General features: G+C 47.1%; 1 protein-coding gene across 1 annotated transcript; it reads left to right on the forward strand.

Moving 5' to 3' along the window:
- The first annotated feature begins 22,990 nt into the window (after nt 1-22,990).
- On the forward strand, nt 22,991-24,146 carry LOC146802320 (uroplakin-2-like). The gene has a single exon (XM_085620422.1). It carries the CDS (start codon nt 23,021-23,023, stop codon nt 23,723-23,725), a length of 705 nt encoding a protein of 234 aa, XP_085476548.1. The 5' UTR covers nt 22,991-23,020; the 3' UTR covers nt 23,726-24,146.
- Nucleotides 24,147-26,232: the final 2,086 nt, after the last annotated feature.

Consider the following 26,232-nt stretch of genomic DNA (forward strand, 5'->3'; position numbering starts at 1 on the left):
AGATACCCAGGGGAATACAGGATGTGGTGACTTGACTGCCTCCCACTATGGTCTGTCACCCAGAATCCCTTGCAAACGTAAAAAATTGACAAAAAAAACACATTTTCACCACATTTCTGTGACGGAAAGTTCTGGAATCTGCGTGGATCCACAAATTTCCACCCACCCCGCGTTCCCCAAAGTCCTACGAGAAAAATGGTACCTCACTTGTGCGGGTCGGCATAGTGCCCGTGACAGGAAACGGCGCAAAACGCAACGTGGTCACACCTCAATTTTGCAGTGAAAAATGACCCTTTTTTGGCAAAGTGACGAGTTGTAGTTTTTTAACCCTAGCACTGCCGGCACATAGGGAAACCTAGCAAATCTATACATTTTTGAAAACTAGACACCCAGGGGAATCCAGGATGGGGTGACTTGACTGCCTCCCACCATGATCTGTTACCCAGAATCCCTTGCAAACGTAAAAAATTGACAAAAAAAACACATTTTCACCACATTTCTGTGATGGAAAGTTCTGGAATCTGCGTGGATCCACAAATTTCCACCCACCCAACGTTCCCCAAAGTCTTACGAGAAAAATGGTACCTCACTTGTGCGGGTCGGCATAGTGGCCGCGACAGGAAACGGCGCAAAACGCAACGTGGTCACACCTCAATTTTGCAGTGAAAAATGACCCTTTTTTGGCAAAGTGACGAGCTGTAGTTTTTGAACCCTAACCCTGCCGGCACCTAGGGAAACCTAGCAAACCTATACATTTTTGAAAACTAGACACCCAGGGGAATCCAGGATGGGGTGACTTGAGTGCCTCCCACCATGGTCTGTTACCCAGAATCCCTTGCAAACGTAAAAAATTGACAAAAAAAACACATTTTCTCCACATTTCTGTGATGGAAAGTTCTGGAATCTGCGTGGATCCACAAATTTCCACCCACCCCGCGTTCCCCAAAGTCCTACGAGTAAAATGGTACCTCACTTGTGCGGGTCGGCATAGTGCCCGTGACAGGAAACGGCGCAAAACACAACGTGGTCACACCTCAATTTTGCAGTGAAAAATGACCCTTTTTTGGCAAAGTGACTAGCTGTAGTATTTGAACCCTAGCCCTGCCGGCACCTAGGGCAACCTAGCAAACCTATACATTTTTGAAAACTAGACACCCAGGGGAATCCAGGATGGGGTGACTTGAGTGCCTCCCACCATGGTCTGTTACCCAGAATCCCTTGCAAACGTAAAAAATTGACAAAAAAACCACATTTTCTCCACATTTCTGTGATGGAAAGTTCTGGAATCTGCGTGGATCCACTAATTTCTACCCACCCCGCGTTCCCCAAAGTCCTACGAGAAAAATGGTACCTCACTTGTGCGGGTCGGCATAGTGCCCGCGACAGGAAACGGCGAAAAATGCAACGTGGTCACACCTCAATTTTGCTGTGAAAAATGACCCTTTTTTGGCAAAGTGACTAGCTGTAGTTTTTGAACCCTAGCCCTGCCGGCACCTAGGGAAACCTAGCAAACCTATACATTTTTGAAAACTAGACACCCAGGGGAATCCAGGATGGGGTGACTTGACTGCCTCCCACCATGGTCTGCTACCCAGAATCCCTTGCAAACGTAAAAAATTGACAAAAAAAACACATTTTCTCCACATTTCTGTGATGGAAAGTTCTGGAATCTGCGTGGATCCACAAATTTCCACCCACCCCGCGTTCCCCAATGTCCTACGAGAAAAATGGTACCTCACTTGTGCGGGTCGGCATAGTGCCCGCGACAGGAAACGGCGCAAAACGCAACGTGGTTACACCTCAATTTTGCAATGAAAAATGACCCTTTTTTGGCAAAGTGACGAGCTGTAGTTTTTGAACCCTAGCCCTGCCGGCACCTAGGGAAACCTAGCAAACCTATACATTTTTGAAAAGTAGATACCCAGGGGAATACAGGATGTGGTGACTTGACTGCCTCCCACTATGGTCTGTCACCCAGAATCCCTTGCAAACGTAAAAAATTGACAAAAAAAACACATTTTCACCACATTTCTGTGACGGAAAGTTCTGGAATCTGCGTGGATCCACAAATTTCCACCCACCCCGCGTTCCCCAAAGTCCTACGAGAAAAATGGTACCTCACTTGTGCGGGTCGGCATAGTGCCCGTGACAGGAAACGGCGCAAAACGCAACGTGGTCACACCTCAATTTTGCAGTGAAAAATGACCCTTTTTTGGCAAAGTGACGAGCTGTAGTTTTTGAACCCTAACCCTGCCGGCACCTAGGGAAACCTAGCAAACCTATACATTTTTGAAAACTAGACACCCAGGGGAATCCAGGATGGGGTGACTTGAGTGCCTCCCACCATGGTCTGTTACCCAGAATCCCTTGCAAACGTAAAAAATTGACAAAAAAAACACATTTTCTCCACATTTCTGTGATGGAAAGTTCTGGAATCTGCGTGGATCCACAAATTTCCACCCACCCCGCGTTCCCCAAAGTCCTACGAGTAAAATGGTACCTCACTTGTGCGGGTCGGCATAGTGCCCGTGACAGGAAACGGCGCAAAACACAACGTGGTCACACCTCAATTTTGCAGTGAAAAATGACCCTTTTTTGGCAAAGTGACTAGCTGTAGTATTTGAACCCTAGCCCTGCCGGCACCTAGGGCAACCTAGCAAACCTATACATTTTTGAAAACTAGACACCCAGGGGAATCCAGGATGGGGTGACTTGAGTGCCTCCCACCATGGTCTGTTACCCAGAATCCCTTGCAAACGTAAAAAATTGACAAAAAAAACACATTTTCTCCACATTTCTGTGATGGAAAGTTCTGGAATCTGCGTGGATCCACTAATTTCTACCCACCCCGCGTTCCCCAAAGTCCTACGAGAAAAATGGTACCTCACTTGTGCGGGTCGGCATAGTGCCCGCGACAGGAAACGGCGAAAAATGCAACGTGGTCACACCTCAATTTTGCTGTGAAAAATGACCCTTTTTTGGCAAAGTGACTAGCTGTAGTTTTTGAACCCTAGCCCTGCCGGCACCTAGGGAAACCTAGCAAACCTATACATTTTTGAAAACTAGACACCCAGGGGAATCCAGGATGGGGTGACTTGACTGCCTCCCACCATGGTCTGCTACCCAGAATCCCTTGCAAACGTAAAAAATTGACAAAAAAAACACATTTTCTCCACATTTCTGTGATGGAAAGTTCTGGAATCTGCGTGGATCCACAAATTTCCACCCACCCCGCGTTCCCCAATGTCCTACGAGAAAAATGGTACCTCACTTGTGCGGGTCGGCATAGTGCCCGCGACAGGAAACGGCGCAAAACGCAACGTGGTTACACCTCAATTTTGCAATGAAAAATGACCCTTTTTTGGCAAAGTGACGAGCTGTAGTTTTTGAACCCTAGCCCTGCCGGCACCTAGGGAAACCTAGCAAACCTATACATTTTTGAAAAGTAGATACCCAGGGGAATACAGGATGTGGTGACTTGACTGCCTCCCACTATGGTCTGTCACCCAGAATCCCTTGCAAACGTAAAAAATTGACAAAAAAAACACATTTTCACCACATTTCTGTGACGGAAAGTTCTGGAATCTGCGTGGATCCACAAATTTCCACCCACCCCGCGTTCCCCAAAGTCCTACGAGAAAAATGGTACCTCACTTGTGCGGGTCGGCATAGTGCCCGTGACAGGAAACGGCGCAAAACGCAACGTGGTCACACCTCAATTTTGCAGTGAAAAATGACCCTTTTTTGGCAAAGTGACGAGCTGTAGTTTTTTAACCCTAGCCCTGCCGGCACCTAGGGAAACCTAGCAAATCTATACATTTTTGAAAACTAGACACCCAGGGGAATCCAGGATGGGGTGACTTGACTGCCTCCCACCATGATCTGTTACCCAGAATCCCTTGCAAACGTAAAAAATTGACAAAAAAAACACATTTTCACCACATTTCTGTGATGGAAAGTTCTGGAATCTGCGTGGATCCACAAATTTCCACCCACCCAACGTTCCCCAAAGTCTTACGAGAAAAATGGTACCTCACTTGTGCGGGTCGGCATAGTGGCCGCGACAGGAAACGGCGCAAAACGCAACGTGGTCACACCTCAATTTTGCAGTGAAAAATGACCCTTTTTTGGCAAAGTGACGAGCTGTAGTTTTTGAACCCTAACCCTGCCGGCACCTAGGGAAACCTAGCAAACCTATACATTTTTGAAAACTAGACACCCAGGGGAATCCAGAACGGGGTGACTTGAGTGCCTCCCACCATGGTCTGTTACCCAGAATCCCTTGCAAACGTAAAAAATTGACAAAAAAAACACATTTTCTCCACATTTCTGTGATGGAAAGTTCTGGAATCTGCGTGGATCCACAAATTTCCACCCACCCCGCATTCCCCAAAGTCCTACGAGAAAAATGGTACCTCACTTGTGCGGGTCGGCATAGTGCCCGTGACAGGAAACGGCGCAAAACGCAACGTGGTCACACCTCAATTTTGCAGTGAAAAATGACCCTTTTTTGGCAAAGTGACTAGCTGTAGTTTTTTAACCCTAGCCCTGCCGGCACCTAGGGAAACCTAGCAAACCTATACATTTTGAAAACTAGACACCCAGGGGAATCCAGGATGGGGTGACTTGAGTGCCTCCCACCATGGTCTGTTACCCAGAATCCCTTGCAAACGTAAAAAATTGACAAAAAAAACACATTTTCTCCACATTTCTGTGATGGAAAGTTCTGGAATCTGCGTGGATCCACAAATTTCCACCCACCCCGCGTTCCCCAAAGTCCTACGAGAAAAATGGTACCTCACTTGTGCGGGTCGGCATAGTGCCCGCGTCAGGAAACGGCGAAAAATGCAACGTGGTCACACCTCAATTTTGCTGTGAAAAATGACCCTTTTTTGGCAAAGTGACTAGCTGTAGTTTTTGAACCCTAGCCCCGCCGGCACCTAGGGAAACCTAACAAACCTATACATTTTTGAAAACTAGACACCCAGGGGAATCCAGGATGGGGTGACTTGACTGCCTCCCACCATGGTCTGCTACCCAGAATCCCTTGCAAATGTAAAAACTTGACAAAAAAAACACATTTTCTCCACATTTCTGTGATGGAAAGTTCTGGAATCTGCGTGGATCCACAAATTTCCACCCACCCCGCGTTCCCCAATGTCCTACGAGAAAAATGGTACCTCACTTGTGCGGGTCGGCATAGTGCCCGCGACAGGAAACGGCGCAAAACGCAACGTGGTTACACCTCAATTTTGCAATGAAAAATGACCCTTTTTTGGCAAAGTGACGAGCTGTAGTTTTTGAACCCTAGCCCTGCCGGCACCTAGGGAAACCTAGCAAACCTATACATTTTTGAAAACTAGACACCCAGGGGAATCCAGGATGGGGTGACTTGACTGCCTCCCACCATGGTCTGTTACCCAGAATCCCTTGCAAACGTAAAAAATTGACAAAAAAAACACATTTTCACCACATTTCTGTGATGGAAAGTTCTGGAATCTGCGTGGATCCACAAATTTCCACCCACCCAACGTTCCCCAAAGTCTTACGAGAAAAATGGTACCTCACTTGTGCGGGTCGGCATAGTGGCCGCGACAGGAAACGGCGCAAAACACAATGTGGTCACACCTCAATTTTGCAGTGAAAAATGACCCTTTTTTGGCAAAGTGACGAGCTGTAGTTTTTGAACCCTAGCCCTGCCGGCACCTAGGGAAACCTAGCAAACCTATACATTTTTGAAAACTAGACACCCAGGGGAATCCAGGATGGGGTGACTTGAGTGCCTCCCACCATGGTCTGTTACCCAGAATCCCTTGCAAACGTAACAAATTGACAAAAAAAACACATTTTCTCCACATTTCTGTGATGGAAAGTTCTGGAATCTGCGTGGATCCACAAATTTCCACCCACCCCGCGTTCCCCAAAGTCCTACGAGAAAAATGGTACCTCACTTGTGCGGGTCGGCATAGTGCCCGTGACAGGAAACGGCGCAAAACGCAACGTGGTCACACCTCAATTTTGCAGTGAAAAATGACCCTTTTTTGGCAAAGTGACTAGCTGTAGTTTTTTAACCCTAGCCCTGCCGGCACCTAGGGAAACCTAGCAAACCTATACATTTTTCAAAACTAGACACCCAGGGGAATCCAGGATGGGGTGACTTGAGTGCCTCCCACCATGGTCTGTTACCCAGAATCCCTTGCAAACGTAAAAAATTGACAAAAAAACCACATTTTCTCCACATTTCTGTGATGGAAAGTTCTGGAATCTGCGTGGATCCACAAATTTCCACCCACCCCGCATTCCCCAAAGTCCTACGAGAAAAATGGTACCTCACTTGTGCGGGTCGGCATAGTGCCCGCGACAGGAAACGGCGAAAAATGCAACGTGGCCACACCTCAATTTTGCTGTGAAAAATGACCCTTTTTTGGCAAAGTGACTAGCTGTAGTTTTTGAACCCTAGCCCTGCCGGCACCTAGGGAAACCTAGCAAACCTATACATTTTTGAAAACTAGACACCCAGGGGAATCCAGGATGGGGTGACTTGACTGCCTCCCACCATGGTCTGCTACCCAGAATCCCTCGCAAACGTAAATAATTGACAAAAAAAACACATTTTCTTCACATTTCTGTGATGGAAAGTTCTGGAATCTGCGTGGATCCACAAATTTCTACCCACCCCGCGTTCCCCAAAGTCCTACGAGAAAAATGGTACCTCACTTGTGCGGGTCGGCATAGTGCCCATGACAGGAAACGGCGCAAAACACAACATGGTCACACCTCAATTTTGCAGTGAAAAATGACTCTTTTTTGGCAAAGTGACTAGCTGTAGTTTTTGAACCCTAGCCCTGCCGGCACCTAGGGAAACCTAGCAAACCTATACATTTTTGAAAACTAGACACCCAGGGGAATCCAGGATGGGGTGACTTGACTGCCTCCCACCATGGTCTGCTACCCAGAATCCCTTGCAAACGTAAAAAATTGACAAAAAAAACACATTTTCTCCACATTTCTGTGATGGAAAGTTCTGGAATCTGCGTGGATCCACAAATTTCCACCCACCCCGCGTTCCCCAAAGTCCTACGTGAAAAATGGTACCTCACTTGTGCGGGTCGGCATAGTGCCCACGACAGGAAACGGCACAAAACGCAACGTTGTTACACCTCAATTTTGCAATGAAAAATGACCCTTTTTTGGCAAAGTGACGAGCTGTAGTTTTTGAACCCTAGCCCTGCCGGCACCTAGGGACACCTAGCAAACCTATACATTTTTGAAAACTAGACACCCAGGGGAATCCAGGATGGGGTGACTTGACTGCCTCCCACCATGGTCTGTTACCCAGAATCCCTTGCAAACGTAAAAAATTGACAAAAAAAACACATTTTCACCACATTTCTGTGATGGAAAGTTCTGGAATCTGCGTGGATCCACAAATTTCCACCCACCCAACGTTCCCCAAAGTCTTACGAGAAAAATGGTACCTCACTTGTGCAGGTCGGCATAGTGGCCGCGACAGGAAACGGCGCAAAACGCAATGTGGTCACACCTCAATTTTGCAGTGAAAAATTACCTTTTTTTGGCAAAGTGACGAGCTGTAGTTTTTGAACCCTAGCCTTGTCGGCACCTAGGGAAACCTAGCAAACCTATACATTTTTTAAAACTAGACACCCAGGGGAATCCAGGATGGGGTGACTTGACTGCCTCCCACCATGATCTGTTACCCAGAATCCCTTGCAAACGTAAAAAATTGATAAAAAAAACACATTTTCACCACATTTCTGTGATGGAAAGTTCTGGAATCTGCGTGGATCCACAAATTTCCACCCACCCAACGTTCCCCAAAGTCTTACGAGAAAAATGGTACCTCACTTGTGCGGGTCGGCATAGTGGCCGCGACAGGAAACGGCGCAAAACGCAACGTGGTCACACCTCAATTTTGCAGTGAAAAATGACCCTTTTTTGGCAAAGTGACGAGCTATAGTTTTTGAACCCTAACCCTGCCGGCACCTAGGGAAACCTAGCAAACCTATACATTTTTGAAAACTAGACACCCAGGGGAATCCAGGATGGGGTGACTTGAGTGCCTCCCACCATGGTCTGTTACCCAGAATCCCTTGCAAACGTAAATAATTGACAAAAAAAACACATTTTCTCCACATTTCTGTGATGGAAAGTTCTGGAATCTGCGTGGATCCACAAATTTCCACCCACCCCGCGTTCCCCAAAGTCCTACGAGAAAAATGGTACCTCACTTGTGCGGGTCGGCATAGTGCCCGTGACAGGAAACGGCGCAAAACGCAACGTGGTCACACCTCAATTTTGCAGTGAAAAATGACCCTTTTTTGGCAAAGTGACTAGCTGTAGTTTTTTAACCCTAGCCCTGCCGGCACCTAGGGAAACCTAGCAAACCTATACATTTTGAAAACTAGACACCCAGGGGAATCCAGGATGGGGTGACTTGAGTGCCTCCCACAATGGTCTGTTACCCAGAATCCCTTGCAAACGTAAAAAATTGACAAAAAAAACACATTTTCTCCACATTTCTGTGATGGAAAGTTCTGGAATCTGCGTGGATCCACAAATTTCCACCCACCCCGCGTTCCCCAAAGTCCTACGAGAAAAATGGTACCTCACTTGTGCGGGTCGGCATAGTGCCCGCGTCAGGAAACGGCGAAAAATGCAACGTGGTCACACCTCAATTTTGCTGTGAAAAATGACCCTTTTTTGGCAAAGTGACTAGCTGTAGTTTTTGAACCCTAGCCCCGCCGGCACCTAGGGAAACCTAGCAAACCTATACATTTTTGAAAACTAGACACCCAGGGGAATCCAGGATGGGGTGACTTGACTGCCTCCCACCATGGTCTGCTACCCAGAATCCCTTGCAAATGTAAAAACTTGACAAAAAAAACACATTTTCTCCACATATCTGTGATGGAAAGTTCTGGAATCTGCGTGGATCCACAAATTTCCACCCACCCCGCGTTCCCCAATGTCCTACGAGAAAAATGGTACCTCACTTGTGCGGGTCGGCATAGTGCCCGCGACAGGAAACGGCGCAAAACGCAACGTGGTTACACCTCAATTTTGCAATGAAAAATGACCCTTTTTTGGCAAAGTGACGAGCTGTAGTTTTTTAACCCTAGCCCTGCCGGCACCTAGGGAAACCTAGCAAACCTATACATTTTTGAAAACTAGACACCCAGGGGAATCCAGGATGGGGTGACTTGACTGCCTCCCACCATGGTCTGTTACCCAGAATCCCTTGCAAACGTAAAAAATTGACGAACAAAAACACATTTTCACCACATTTCTGTGATGGAAAGTTCTGGAATCTGCGTGGATCCACAAATTTCCACCCACCCAACGTTCCCCAAGGTCTTACGAGAAAAATGGTACCTCACTTGTGCGGGTCGGCATAGTGGCCACGACAGGAAACGGCGCAAAACACAATGTGGTCACACCTCAATTTTGCAGTGAAAAATGACCCTTTTTTGGCAAAGTGACGAGCTGTAGTTTTTGAACCCTAGCCCTGCCGGCACCTAGGGAAACCTAGCAAACCTATACATTTTTGAAAACTAGACACTCAGGGGAATCCAGGATGGGGTGACTTGAGTGCCTCCCACCATGGTCTGTTACCCAGAATCCCTTGCAAACGTAACAAATTGATAAAAAAACCACATTTTCTCCACATTTCTGTGATGGAAAGTTCTGGAATCTGCGTGGATCCACAAATTTCCACCCACCCCGCGTTCCCCAAAGTCCTACGAGAAAAATGGTACCTCACTTGTGCGGGTCGGCATAGTGCCCGTGACAGGAAACGGCGCAAAACGCAACGTGGTCACACCTCAATTTTGCAGTGAAAAATTACCTTTTTTTGGCAAAGTGACGAGCTGTAGTTTTTGAACCCTAGCCTTGTCGGCACCTAGGGAAACCTAGCAAACCTATACATTTTTTAAAACTAGACACCCAGGGGAATCCAGGATGGGGTGACTTGACTGCCTCCCACCATGATCTGTTACCCAGAATCCCTTGCAAACGTAAAAAATTGACAAAAAAAACACATTTTCACCACATTTCTGTGATGGAAAGTTCTGGAATCTGCGTGGATCCACAAATTTCCACCCACCCAACGTTCCCCAAAGTCTTACGAGAAAAATGGTACCTCACTTGTGCGGGTCGGCATAGTGGCCGCGACAGGAAACGGCGCAAAACGCAACGTGGTCACACCTCAATTTTGCAGTGAAAAATGACCCTTTTTTGGCAAAGTGACGAGCTGTAGTTTTTGAACCCTAACCCTGCCGGCACCTAGGGAAACCTAGCAAACCTATACATTTTTGAAAACTAGACACCCAGGGGAATCCAGGATGGGGTGACTTGAGTGCCTCCCACCATGGTCTGTTACCCAGAATCCCTTGCAAACGTAAATAATTGACAAAAAAAACACATTTTCTCCACATTTCTGTGATGGAAAGTTCTGGAATCTGCGTGGATCCACAAATTTCCACCCACCCCGCGTTCCCCAAAGTCCTACGAGAAAAATGGTACCTCACTTGTGCGGGTCGGCATAGTGCCCGTGACAGGAAACGGCGCAAAACGCAACGTGGTCACACCTCAATTTTGCAGTGAAAAATGACCCTTTTTTGGCAAAGTGACTAGCTGTAGTTTTTTAACCCTAGCCCTGCCGGCACCTAGGGAAACCTAGCAAACCTATACATTTTGAAAACTAGACACCCAGGGGAATCCAGGATGGGGTGACTTGAGTGCCTCCCACAATGGTCTGTTACCCAGAATCCCTTGCAAACGTAAAAAATTGACAAAAAAAACACATTTTCTCCACATTTCTGTGATGGAAAGTTCTGTAATCTGCGTGGATCCACAAATTTCCACCCACCCCGCGTTCCCCAAAGTCCTACGAGAAAAATGGTACCTCACTTGTGCGGGTCGGCATAGTGCCCGCGTCAGGAAACGGCGAAAAATGCAACGTGGTCACACCTCAATTTTGCTGTGAAAAATGACCCTTTTTTGGCAAAGTGACTAGCTGTAGTTTTTGAACCCTAGCCCCGCCGGCACCTAGGGAAACCTAGCAAACCTATACATTTTTGAAAACTAGACACCCAGGGGAATCCAGGATGGGGTGACTTGACTGCCTCCCACCATGGTCTGCTACCCAGAATCCCTTGCAAATGTAAAAACTTGACAAAAAAAACACATTTTCTCCACATATCTGTGATGGAAAGTTCTGGAATCTGCGTGGATCCACAAATTTCCACCCACCCCGCGTTCCCCAATGTCCTACGAGAAAAATGGTACCTCACTTGTGCGGGTCGGCATAGTGCCCGCGACAGGAAACGGCGCAAAACGCAACGTGGTTACACCTCAATTTTGCAATGAAAAATGACCCTTTTTTGGCAAAGTGACGAGCTGTAGTTTTTTAACCCTAGCCCTGCCGGCACCTAGGGAAACCTAGCAAACCTATACATTTTTGAAAACTAGACACCCAGGGGAATCCAGGATGGGGTGACTTGACTGCCTCCCACCATGGTCTGTTACCCAGAATCCCTTGCAAACGTAAAAAATTGACGAAAAAAAACACATTTTCACCACATTTCTGTGATGGAAAGTTCTGGAATCTGCGTGGATCCACAAATTTCCACCCACCCAACGTTCCCCAAAGTCTTACGAGAAAAATGGTACCTCACTTGTGCGGGTCGGCATAGTGGCCGCGACAGGAAACGGCGCAAAACACAATGTGGTCACACCTCAATTTTGCAGTGAAAAATGACCCTTTTTTGGCAAAGTGACGAGCTGTAGTTTTTGAACCCTAGCCCTGCCGGCACCTAGGGAAACCTAGCAAACCTATACATTTTTGAAAACTAGACACCCAGGGGAATCCAGGATGGGGTGACTTGAGTGCCTCCCACCATGGTCTGTTACCCAGAATCCCTTGCAAACGTAACAAATTGACAAAAAAACCACATTTTCTCCACATTTCTGTGATGGAAAGTTCTGGAATCTGCGTGGATCCACAAATTTCCACCCACCCCGCGTTCCCCAAAGTCCTACGAGAAAAATGGTACCTCACTTGTGCGGGTCGGCATAGTGCCCGTGACAGGAAACGGCGCAAAACGCAACGTGGTCACACCTCAATTTTGCAGTGAAAAATGACCCTTTTTTGGCAAAGTGACTAGCTGTAGTTTTTTAACCCTAGCCCTGCCGGCACCTAGGGAAACCTAGCAAACCTATACATTTTTGAAAACTAGACACCCAGGGGAATCCAGGATGGGGTGACTTGAGTGCCTCTCACCATGGTCTGTTACCCAGAATCCCTTGCAAACGTAAAAAATTGACAAAAAAAACACATTTTCTCCACATTTCTGTGATGGAAAGTTCTGGAATCTGCGTGGATCCACAAATTTCCACCCACCCCGCATTCCCCAAAGTCCTACGAGAAAAATGGTACCTCACTTGTGCGGGTCGGCATAGTGCCCGCGACAGGAAACGGCGAAAAATGCAACGTGGCCACACCTCAATTTTGCTGTGAAAAATGACCCTTTTTTGGCAAAGTGACTAGCTGTAGTTTTTGAACCCTAGCCCTGCCGGCACCTAGGGAAACCTAGCAAACCTATACATTTTTGAAAACTAGACACCCAGGGGAATCCAGGATGGGGTGATTTGACTGCCTCCCACCATGGTCTGCTACCCAGAATCCCTCGCAAACGTAAATAATTGACAAAAAAAACACATTTTCTTCACATTTCTGTGATGGAAAGTTCTGGAATCTGCGTGGATCCACAAATTTCTACCCACCCCGCGTTCCCCAAAGTCCTACGAGAAAAATGGTACCTCACTTGTGCGGGTCGGCATAGTGCCCATGACAGGAAACGGCGCAAAACGCAACGTGGTCACACCTCAATTTTGCAGTGAAAAATGACTCTTTTTTGGCAAAGTGACTAGCTGTAGGTTTTGAACCCTAGCCCTGCCGGCACCTAGGGAAACCTAGCAAACCTATACATTTTTGAAAACTAGACACCCAGGGGAATCCAGGATGGGGTGACTTGACTGCCTCCCACCATGGTCTGCTACCCAGAATCCCTTGCAAACGTAAAAAATTGACAAAAAAAACACATTTTCTCCACATTTCTGTGATGGAAAGTTCTGGAATCTGCGTGGATCCACAAATTTCCACCCACCCCGCGTTCCCCAAAGTCCTACGTGAAAAATGGTACCTCACTTGTGCGGGTCGGCATAGTGCCCACGACAGGAAACGGCGCAAAACGCAACGTGGTTACACCTCAATTTTGCAATGAAAAATGACCCTTTTTTGGCAAAGTGACGAGCTGTAGTTTTTGAACCCTAGCCCTGCCGGCACCTAGGGAAACCTAGCAAACCTATACATTTTTGAAAACTAGACACCCAGGGGAATCCAGGATGGGGTGACTTGACTGCCTCCCACCATGGTCTGTTACCCAGAATCCCTTGCAAACGTAAAAAATTGACAAAAAAAACACATTTTCACCACATTTCTGTGATGGAAAGTTCTGGAATCTGCGTGGATCCACAAATTTCCACCCACCCAACGTTCCCCAAAGTCTTACGAGAAAAATGGTACCTCACTTGTGCAGGTCGGCATAGTGGCCGCGACAGGAAACGGCGCAAAACGCAATGTGGTCACACCTCAATTTTGCAGTGAAAAATGACCCTTTTTTGGCAAAGTGACGAGCTGTAGTTTTTGAACCCTAGCCTTGTCGGCACCTAGGGAAACCTAGCAAACCTATACATTTTTTAAAACTAGACACCCAGGGGAATCCAGGATGGGGTGACTTGACTGCCTCCCACCATGGTCTGCTACCCAGAATCCCTTGCAAACGTAAAAAATTGACAAAAAAAACACATTTTCTCCACATTTCTGTGATGGAAAGTTCTGGAATCTGCGTGGATCCACAAATTTCCACACACCCCGCGTTCCCCAAAGTCCTACGAGAAAAATGGTACATCACTTGTGCGGGTCGGCATAGTGCCCGCGACAGGAAACGGCGCAAAACGCAACGTGGTTACACCTCAATTTTGCAATGAAAAATGACCCTTTTTTGGCAAAGTGACGAGCTGTAGTTTTTTAACCCTAGCTCTGCCGGCACCTAGGGAAACCTACCAAACCCACGCATTTCTGCGGTTTGGTAGGTTTCCCTAGATGGCCGCCGAGCACCGGGTCAAAAACCAAAGTGACCCCCCTTGCAAAACCAGGTAGTTTTGCGATAGGCCATTTTGATGTCACCTCACTACGTTTTGGGCCCTTGCCTGCCGCGGGTACTTGGGCCTCCCACACAAGTGAGGCACCATTTTTACCGGGAGACCTGGGGAAATGCTGGGTGGTGGTAAATTTGTGTGAGCCCGGTGATGCCACAACTTTCCCACCCCAAAATGTGTGAAAAAAGTGATTTTGTCAGCTAAAATTGAGGTTTGAAGGGGATTCTGGGTAAGGAAACGTTGGGGGATCCATGCAAGCCATACCTCCCTGGAAGCCGCCGGGTGTCTAGTTTTCAGAAATGCGTGGGTTTGGTAGGTTTCCCTAGATGGCCGCCGAGCACCGGGTCAAAAACCAAAGTGACCCCCCTTGCAAAACCAGGTGGTTTTGCGATAGGCCATTTTGATGTCACCTCACTACGTTTTGGGCCCTTGCCTGCTGCGGGTACTTGGGCCTCCCACACAAGTGAGGCACCATTTTTACCGGGAGACCTGGGGAAATGCTGGGTGGTGGTAAATTTGTGTGAGCCCGGTGATGCCACAACTTTCCCACCCCAAAATGTGTGAAAAAAGTGATTTTGTCAGCTAAAATTGAGGTTTGAAGGGGATTCTGGGTAAGGAAACGTTGGGGGATCCATGCAAGCCATACCTCCCTGGAAGCCGCCGGGTGTCTAGTTTTCAGAAATGCGTGGGTTTGGTAGGTTTCCCTAGATGGCCGCCGAGCACCGGGTCAAAAACCAAAGTGACCCCCCTTGCAAAACCAGGTGGTTTTGCGATAGGCCATTTTGATGTCACCTCACTACGTTTTGGGCCCTTGCCTGCTGCGGGTACTTGGGCCTCCCACACAAGTGAGGCACCATTTTTACCGGGAGACCTGGGGGAACGCTGGGTGGTGGTAAATTTGTGTGAGCCCGGTGATGCCACAACTTTCCCACCCCAAAATGTGTGAAAAAAGTGATTTTTTCAGCTAAAATTGAGGTTTGCAGGGGATTCTGGGTAAGGAAACGTTGGGGGATCCACGCAAGCCATACTTCCCTGGAAGCCGCCGGGTGTCTAGTTTTCAGAAATGTGTGGGTTTGGTAGGTTTCCCTAGATGGCCGCCGAGCACCGGGTCAAAAACCAAAGTGACCCCCCTTGCAAAACCAGATTAACTATTGTTCCTACAGCGTGAGAATTTTGGAGTAAAATTGCAAAGAAAATGTGGCAGACATTTTGAGGTTTGCAGGACATTGGGGATAAAAAACAATTTTTTGAATTCACAAGAGAGACATCACCATGAACTCCCATGGGTTTTCGACAATATCTACAGTTGGTGGGTTATTCTTACATGGAAAGTGTACCTTGGCAGAGAAACTAAAGACAAACATTGCTGCACAACCATCTATTCCTCAAACACACACACATACTGGTTGGATTTGGCACGAGGGCGAGTCATGGTTCAGTGTATTAAATTTTATTAACTAGAGATTTCACAAAAATGAAATGCACTGTCAATAATTAAATTCACAAAAAACCAAACCAATGACTCGCAGCTCGTGAGCTGTAAAGCCACGTCAAGGCACCGACCACTTTACAGGCCATTCACACACCTTTCATACGTGATACAAACAAGACCATTCGCACCACCAGGTACAAAAGCAACACAGTACAAAATTCACCAAAAAGGGACAAGGTACACCCTGCTTCAGAAAGACAAATATTACTGCACAGCCATCTAATCCGCAAGCACACACACATACTGGTTGGATTTGGCACGAGGGTGAGTGATGGTTCAGTAGATACAATTGTATTAGCAAGTGATTTCACAAAACATGAAATGCACTGGTAATAATTGAAAGGGCGAGAAACTGAACCATTGACTCACAGCTCGTGAGCTGTAAAGCCACGACAAGGCACCAACCTCTTTACAGGTCATTCATACACCTTTCATCGGTGTGAGACATACAAAACCATTCACACCGCCAGCCGCGGGCCCATCACATAACAAAACTCACACCAGCACACAGCGCCATTCAAGGGCCCATCACTTTCACACGCCCACAATCCAGACACAACAACTACACATGCTGATGGATTGCGTGAAGTGGCACTCAGCTAGCAGTGTGTGTAGTGACCAGCAGAAAGTCACTACTCACACACAGCCAGCCGAGCTCCAGTCCACACACACCGCTAGCAGAGTGCCAGTCCACACACACCGCTAGCAGAGCGCCAGTCCACGCACACTGCTAGCCAAGCGCCAGTCCAGGCACACCGCCAGCCAAGCGCCAGTCCAGGCACACCGCCAGCCAATCGCCAATCCACGCACACCGCCAGCCAAGCTCCAGTCCACGGACACCTCCAGCCAAGCACCAGTCCACACACACCACCAGTCCACGCACACCGCCAGCCAAGTACCAGTCCACGCACACCGCCAGCCAAGCACCATTCCACGCACACCGCTTGCCAAGCTCCAGTCCACGCACACCACCAGCCAAGCTCCAGTCCATGGACACCACCAGCCAAGCACCAGTCCGCACACACCACCAGTCCACGCACACCGCCAGCCAAGTACCAGTCCACGCACACCGCCAGCCAAGCACCATTCCACGCACACCGCCAGCCAAGCTCCAGTCCACGCACACCACCAGCCACGCACCAGTCCACGCACACCGCCAGTCCATGCACACCGCCAGTCCACGCTCACCGCCAGCCAAGCACCATTCCACGTACACCACCAACCAAGTGCCAGTCCACACACACCAACAGCCAAGCGCAAGCCTACACACACCGCCATCACATTTAGGATTTTTTTAGAAAAAAATAAAAACACAAACAAATCGCAAATAGATACAAATCTTCTAACAGAAAATCAGCAACTAAATACATTGCACTAACACCAACCTTGAAACAGAATCAAATTATCCAAAGAATACAGACCAGGCAGTTCACTTTACCACTCATGAATGCTCCCAATAATTATTTCGCGTGTGGTACGCTCTAAAACAAGCAGGAAGACACAGTGCAGGATGAGAAGGACAGTCGGGGCAGTACATACGACTCTCCTTCCGCGTACCTCTTCGCCAACAGACTCTACATCTCCTACTGGGAAAATCTTTTGAGGGTGTGGGAGGAATGTGAACTGGAAAGTGGCGATCTTTCAATCTAGCAACATCCTCCACCACTCCAACTCTAGGAACACTTGCCTGTTCCACTACAACAAGGCTGCCTATTACAGACTCCTGAAACTTAGAAAAAGTCATCTTTGACTCAGGGCAAGAATCCTGGAACACAACAAAAGCATTAAACATTGCCAAGTGGAAAAGATGGATAGCCAACTTCTTGTACCAAATGTAAGCCTTACGAAGAGCAGTGTAAGGTTCCAACCTCTGATCTACTCTGTCAACACCACCCATGTGCCTATTGTAGTCTAAAATGCACACAGGTTTGCGCGCTTCAGCGACCTGACCCCAAACAGTCACAGGTGCAGTGCTTTCATCATGGATGGTAGTCAGCATGTAGACATCTCTCCTGTCTGAAAACTTCACAGCAAGAAGCTCCTGGCAACACAACGCACTGCACTGTCCCCGCACAAGCTTTTGACAAACAAGTTCTTTCGGGAAACCTTTACGGTTAGAGCGGATTGTGCCACAAGCAACAGTGTCCACTTTGGCCAATTCCCTGAACAACCGCACACCAGTGTAGAAGTTATCTACATATAAATGGTGGCCTTTGTTAAAAAATCCTCTACCAAGTTCCCAAACAATTTTCTCAGTCACTCCAAAAGTGGACGGACAACCAGGGAGGTTAATCCTAGATTCCTTACCAGTGTACACCCTGAAATTAGAGACATATCCAGTCCTACTGTCACACAGCATATACAGCTTTATTCCATAGCGTGCCCTCTTACTAGGAATGTATTGCCTAAAAACCAAGCGGCCCTTGAACAACACCAAAGACTCATCCACTGCAATTTCTTTCCCAGGGGCATAAATCTCAGAAAATCGATCAACAAAGTGATCAAGGACAGGCCTAATCTTAAAAAGACGGTCACAGTCAGGGTGATCTCGTGGCAACGCTAAACCATTATCAACAAAATGCATCATCCAAAGCAGAAGCAAATACCTGTCACGACTCATGACTGCCGGAAAAATAGACGTTGCCATCAAGGGACTGCTAGACCAATATGAAGACATTGATGGCTTCCTTAGCAAGCCCATCAAAAAAGTTAAACCCAAGAACTTCTTCATCTCTTCAACATTTGTGGGAGTCCACCGGGTAGCTCTAGAGTGTGGCTTAAGACTGGCACTGTTGTCCCTCAAAAACTGTTCGGCATACAAATTAGTCTGCTCAACAATCTCTGCCAAAAACACATCGTCCATAAACAACTGCAAAAAATTTACCGGCAAAAAGTTTTCAGTATTCACTCTAGACCCTGGAACACCAGTAAACTCTGGCAATGCCGGCTGCACCATGCCAGGGGCAACCCAGAGGTCATCACTTTCAAAGGGAAGCCTTGCAGCCCCAGCCTGCAGCCCAGATGCCTCTTGCCGCACTACACCAACGGGAAGCCTTGCAGCCGCAGGCTGCAGCCCAGAAGCCTCTTGCCGCACTACACCAACGGGAAGCCTTGCAGTCTCAGGCTGCAGCCCAGATGCCTCTTGCCGCACTATCGGCACATCAGTCTCCTCCTCTAACACAGGCACTTCATCTGCACTAAGAGTATCTTCATCATCCGATGACTCCATACGGAGAGACAACTCACTGCCAGAATCGTCCCCTGCCTCCTCTCCCTCAGATGCAGAGTCAGTCTCTGAACCATGGTCAGAGGAAGACTCAAACAGCAAACCAACAACCTGCTGAGCAGTAATCCTGCGGCTAGCCATTATACTTACTAAGATAGAAGACTGCACAAACAAGTCAACAACAACCAACAAAGTGCAAACCAAGTAAGTAAAGAAATGTGTACCTTTATCACAAAGATCAATGTACTCAAAAACTATACAATTCAATTACAAGAGACAGCTGCACTCACCAGAAACCAACTCTGCAGTGACACAGCAAAAACCAACGATATCCAACTAGAAAGAAGAAAAAAAAACAAATTACTCACAAGACAACAAAATACACATCGAGCACCAATGCAAAAAGTTTTTGACACTCAAAAAACAAACATACTGCTTTTATTACACCATTGGCAAAAAAAATTCATGCAGAGAAATCAAACACATTTACATTGTACAAAAAAAAAGTCTCTTACCAAACTACACAAACAGCAGAACCACCAGTAACAAAACGGCACAATGAAAAGAGCAAACGCCTTCACCTAGAACTAAAAAGTAAAAAAAAGACATTACAATTGCAATTCACAAAACATATAACAATAAACATTATAACATGCTAAGTCACTACCCAAATGGTCAATCGGGTTGTGTGCCAGGTGGGGCAGAAAACAGCAGGAAAATAAAGGCTACTCTGTCCCGGGGCGGGTGGGCCAAATACATATTATAAAAAATTGCACCCTGGAAGCAAGGGGTCAATTCGATTTTTATTTACACTAATTCCCTGGTGTCTAGTGGGCTTTTCTTCCCCCCCTGGGACCAGAAACGGCTACACAAAAGACCGATCTGCCCCCAGGAGGGGGCAGAAAAGTCTTGAAAAATATTTGAGCCCCCAGGAAGCGACCCTTGCCCAAGGGGTCGCTTCCTACAATATCACAAAGATCCCTGGTGTCTAGTGGGCTTTTCTGCCCCCCCTGGGAGCGGAAACGGCAACAAAATTAAACCGATCTGCCCCCAGAGGGGGCAGAAAAGTCTTCAATTAAAATTGGGCACCAGGAAAGCGACCCTTGCCCAAGGGGTCGCTTCCTAAAATATCTAACAGATCCTTGGTGTCTAGTGGGCTCTTCTGCCCCCCCTGGGAGCAGAAACGGCAAACAATTTAAACCGATCTGCCCCCAGAGGGGGCAGAAAAGTCTTCAATTAAAATTGGGGGCCCAGGAAAGCGACCCTTGCCCAAGGGGTCGCTTCCTAAAATATCTAACAGATCCCTGGTGTCTAGAGGGCTCTTCTGCCCCCCCTGGGAGCAGAAACGGCAAAAAAATTAAACCGATCTGCCCAGAGGGGGCAGAAAAGTCTTCCAAAAATATTGGGGGCCCAGGAAGCGACCCTTGCCCAAGGGGTCGCTTCCTACAATATCACAATAATCCCTGGTGTCTAGTGGGCTCTTCTGCCCCCCCCCCTGGGAGCGGAAACGGCAAGAAAATTCAACCAAAAGTCTTGCAGACATAATGGGGCCATTGGAAGTGACCCTTGCCCAAGGGGTCGCTTCCTTTATTGCTAAAACGCATCCCTGGTGCCTAGTGGTGGCATTCCTGCAGCACGATCGCGACGCTGTGCGCGATCGTGCTGCAGGAATGCCCTGTATTGAGACATCAGGGGAGAGGAAATTCTCTTTCCTCTCCCCCGATGCCTCAATACTTTCAAAATCAACGCCGCGGCCCCCGCGTCCCCACCGGAGAGCTCCACTTACCAGATGCTGCAGCTGGGACGCCCGGAAGCAAATGGCTTCCAGGCGTCCCAGCGCTTCCTGATGACGTCGGCGCGCGCTGACGTCACCAGGAAGCGTGGGGGGGCTCGGGGGTGGCAGCGGAAACTCTTCCGCTGCCATCCCCGTCTGTGGGGGCACGATCGATGCCCCAGGGGGGGAGCGCCAGCGCTTCCCCCATGGGCTGTCCTCATGACGGAGCGGTTCGTCATGAGCACAGCCCAACCGATGCTCATGACGGAACCGCTCCGTCATGAGCATCGAAGGGGTTAAGACAAAATCCTAAACTTACTACCATTTTGGTATTCACAGAAGGCACTTACTCATTTTGGTATTCACAGAAGGCACTTACTCATTTCGGAATTCACAGAAGTTAGGAGTCCTAACTTTAGGACTCCTAAATGCCTTCTGTGAATACCGAAAGTCTTAAAATTAGGATTTTTCTCAGTTTAGTAGCACTATAGTTAGGACTCCTAACTTTAGGACTCCTAAATGCCTTCTGTGAATACCGAAAGTCTTAAAATTAGGATTTTTCTCAATTTAGTAGTAGTAAAGTTAGGACTCCTAACTTTAGGACTCCTAAATGCCTTCTGTGAATACCGAAAGCCTTAAAATTAGGATTTGTCTCAGTTTAGTAGTAGTATAGTTAGGACTCCTAACTTTAGGACTCCTAAATGCCTTCTGTGAATACCGAAAGCCTTAAAATTAGGATTTTTCTCAGTTTAGTAGTAGTAAAGTTAGGAGTCCTAACTTTAGGACTCCTAAACTGAGAAAAATCCTAATTTTAAGACTTTCGGTATTCGCAGAAGGCATTTAGGAGTCCTAAAGTTAGGACTCCTAACTTCTGTGAATACCGAAGTGAGTAAGTGTCTTCTATGAATACCAAAATGAGTAAGTGCCTTCTGTGAATACGAAAATGGTAGTAAGTTTAGGATTTTGTCTTAAGTTAGTTCTGTGAATCGGGCCCATTCACTACAGTGGAAGTGGTAAGGGAACTGCACACAATCTACATATTTCACGACTACACTTTAGTGCCAATACCTGACTCATTTAATGAAAGCATAAGCCATAACTGTCTTCTAATGCTACTAAAACTTGACAACATGGCATGTTTTAAAACAGTTATCTGTCAGCAAATACACGATGTTACCAAACACTTCTCTCACATTGGTTCCCAAATGCACACAGACTCACAGTGTGATTCTAGACAAGCACCACTATCCCTAGGAGTTTACCAAAACTCATTCACTACTATGGAAGTGGTAAGGGAACTGCACACAATGTACATATTTCAAGACTGCACTTTTGTGTCAAAGCCTGACTCATTTAATCAACGCATAAGGAAAGACTGGTTTCTAATACTACTGAAACTTGACAACATGACATGTTTTAAAACAGTTATCTGTCAGCAAATACACAATGTTACCAAACACTTCTCTCACATTGGTTCCCAAATGCACACAGACTCACAGTGTGATTCTAGACAACAACCACTATCCCTAGGAGTTTACCAAAACTTATTTACTACTATGGAAGTGGTAAGGGAACTGCACACAATGTACATATTTCAAGACTGCACTTTTGTGTCAAAGCCTGACTCATTTAATCAACGCATAAGCAAAGACTGGCTTCTAATGCTACTAAAACTTGACAACATGACAGGTTTTAAAAGAGTTATCTGTCAGCAAATACAAGATGTTACTAAATGCTTCTCTCACAGTGGTTCCCAAATGCACACAGGCTCTCTGTGTGATTCTAGACAAACAACACTATCCCTTGCACTATACCAAAACACATTTCTTCATCTACAAGGAGTACTACATTTTAGTGCAGAAACATAACTCATTTCACAAATTCATAAACAATGACTGGTTTCTAATTCTATCAAAATACAAAAACTGCATAGTTATCTGTCTACAAACACATGAAAAAAAAACAAATCCTTATCACAAAATGGTTTCTACATGGACACACACTGTCAATAAGATTGTAGAGAAAAAAAAGTACTCCCTACACTTTAGCAGAAGAAATACATTAGTCTGATTAAAATAAAAATAGTCTACATTTTGGCTCTACGTGCGTGCCCTCGCCCCCCTCACACCTCTCCGAACAGGTTCTGCCAGGATGGCTGGAACTGGCAAGGGGAGGGTCAGTGACTTGTGACCTTCCCTCTGTCCTTGTGCCCTTTAGCCCCGCCCCTCGGTTTCAGCAGATATTGCCCGGCCTCGGCGGCCTCGGTGTACTCTCTCACAGCCTCGCGATGAAGATGCTCGCCCTCCTGTGCCTCGTGGCCTTCGCTGGACTGGGGTCGGCGGTGCCCTTCTCCTCGTTAACCACCCTCCCATCATTCAATTTCTTTGGAAACCAAACCAGAATGATCGGCAATCGCCTGGGACGTTCCTTCGTCGCCAACATCCCGAGCTGCATCTCTGGCGCGGGGTACACGCCCACCTCCGTGCTGGTCGCGGTCTCCACCATCGCCATGCCAGGTGTGACGGACACAGATGCCATCAAATCCCTCCTGGTCGTCCCTACGGCGCAGGTGTACTATGCTGGGCAGTTCAGGGCCGTGCCCTGCAGGGCGGCCCGAGACCTGGTCCAGGTCAGCAACAAGGGCCTGAGCAGCAGCTTCACTCTGACCACGGTCCTCGGCTACCAGGTGGGGACGGAAGACTGCGCCGCGGCGCAAGGGCCCTACTGCAACCAGGTCCTGCAGCCCTCGTCGTCTTACAGGGTGAATTTCTTTATTTTGGATGAAAACAACGCAACACGAGCTTACACTGGCTGGTCCGACCCCATAAGTACTCTAAACGTGACTGACGTGGTGGACATCGACCTCGGCCTCTCGGGGCGCTCCGGCGGGATGGTGACCATCACGGTGCTGCTGGCAGTGGCGCTCTTCACTCTGGTTCTGGCTTTGATTGCGTCACTGGTCGTTGGGCGGGAAAAATCACCGCTCCCCTAAAGGTGGCATCGGCCATCACAGTGACGTGACAGACATTTGCATCCCTCGCACACCTATGCATGGAAATCACGTGTTCTGCTTAGGTGGGACGTTTAGGGAAAATATCACAGGAATAGCGCAGTGAGAGCTGTTTCTTCCAAAAGCATCCCCCTGTTAAGAGCATGGACCAAGCAGATTCATGTAGATTAAAGATCAGCTTCTGTTGTGCAGAGCAATGCTTCAAGAGTCGACGCAGCCCGGGTTCACTGTCAATGGCGGGGTAAACGTTTACTTACTGCCGCATATTTAAGTGTACACTGCAGCTCGCAGGGGATTCTTCTGATAACAGTATCCCAGCAGTGCACAAAACCCGCATGTACATAGTCGAAATGGACCTGTCTCCCAGCGCCAGATTCTTGATAGGACCTCTCACTTGCTGGGGGTGTGTGGGGGTGTATGGCAGGGCCTCGTGACCTCTTGACATCCCTGCTGGGGTGGGGGGTTGTAAGACAGGAACTCCGTGTCCTCACTATAGAAGATGATCTTATATGGGTACAACCTCAGGTTACCGTATCTACTTTTATAAATGTACAAATTGTTTATGTGTATCTACCCACGAAATAAAGATGCTATTTACTTTAAAAAAAAAAAAAAATAGTCTACATACATCCCCTCACAATTAAATAACTCACCTTTCAAGATGTTTTGTAGATTAAGAAGTATATCAGTCACACACCAGATATCAGTCACACACCAGATTTTTTTATACAGAATCTCTGCACTGTGCACCTGTCAGCAGAACCAAAGAATGGCAAAGTTTCCCTCTCATTTTTCACACATATACATGTAAACATCAAATCACATTCCTTCCCACATAAATTCAAAAGCAAACACACATTTCTATTGGTTAAACATTTCAACCCTTTCCAAATGACATAAGCTTCAACCCTTCCCCCAATCTGCCTTCTGCCCGTTACCATAGAAACAGCTCATGGAACACTGTACGGAGCACACAGGTCACAAGTTCAGCACACAATGTTGCTAATCAAGACAGCAAGTGTGCTTGACTTCTCAACATATCAGCTTATCATATATAATGTTCCTTACAATCAGTTTTTGTTACCCAATAAGAATCATGCGTTTAAAAAACAGAAATATGCACCCTACCTTTCAGTGTAGAAGGTTGTCAAACAACCAATGATTTCTTGTCTTTTTTCAAAATTGCATCTTAGCCACCATTTTAGAAACATCTTACTTTCCAAACTGCCATTTCATTTACAGAGACCATCTGAGTGCATCCAGACCTCCTTACAAGATGCTTAGAGTGTGGATTGTGGGACACAGCTACATTTTCTGGAGCCAAAGGTATGCAGAAAACAAAGGCATTCACAAAGACCTAGGTTTGCCAAATGTAGACATTAAATGGATTGGACAGAGAGGGTTAAAGTGGCACCAATTGATGCCATTGGTGAAATCCTTCATGCAAATCCAACACCCTGACCTCATAATAGTGCACTGTGGTGGCAATGACCTAGGCACTTTGACTGGGGTAGGTCTGGAAATGCTTATGAAGGACACCTTTGCAGAACTGATTTCACTTTTCCCTAAAACTGCCTTTGTGTATTCTAACATATGCCAAAGGCTGAAATGGAACTGGTCCGATCATTTTTGTCCACCGATTGAGAAAGCTAGGAAACATGTGAATAAATCTGTTTCTGCTTTTCTCCGAGACTACAGAATGGGGTCCATTGACAATAACAATCTGCGCTTTCATATGCAAGAGATGTATAGGAGAGATGGAGTACACTTTACTGATGAAGGAAACAGATTCTTCCTCAACAACTTTAGACTCTGTATAGGTACTTACTTATAAGTACCAAAAACTCTCAATGAACACAACGGCTCTTTTTAGAGCCACTCAAGAACAAAACACTTAAGCTTAATCTTTATCTCCCAACAATTTTATTTCTTTTTCCCTTGGATCCGCGAACCCACTGCAAGAGAATCCGTGCATCCAACGCGATAGGATGCGCGCACCGTGCGCACATTTCGCTGTTTTTTTTTTTAAAAAGGGGGGCCCCAGGGGGTCCTTCTGGGACCCCCTAAGCACCTCTAGAGGGTCAGAGTATTTCCACTCTGCCCCCTTTATATGTTTTACACACTTTTTCCCCTTGCTTCTTCAGCCTCGCTTCTACCGAGGCAGAAAATGGCCACCAACAGTTCCTGGTTTCGAATGTAGAGAGACACTCGACAGCCAATTAGCATTCAGCGTGCGATCGGGAGTGTGCGCGCTCGGTTCGGGGAGGGTGCGCGTACGGTGCGTGTACGGTCCGCGGATCCTCCACGGCCATAGATATTTATGTACTTTTAACTCTAATTTTCTCAGGAACTACTGAATGGATTCACACCATTTATGCAAAAGGCACGAGTCTGAACTGAGGACTACCTCTTTGCCAAATTTGGTGTCATTCCGTTCAGCGGTTCGGGCTCTACCTGCGACAACAGATCCTATGGGAAATTGCATGGGG

This window comes from Triturus cristatus, chromosome 8 (genome assembly GCF_964204655.1).
Source record: "Triturus cristatus chromosome 8, aTriCri1.1, whole genome shotgun sequence".
NCBI classification, from domain to species: Eukaryota; Metazoa; Chordata; class Amphibia; order Caudata; family Salamandridae; genus Triturus; species Triturus cristatus.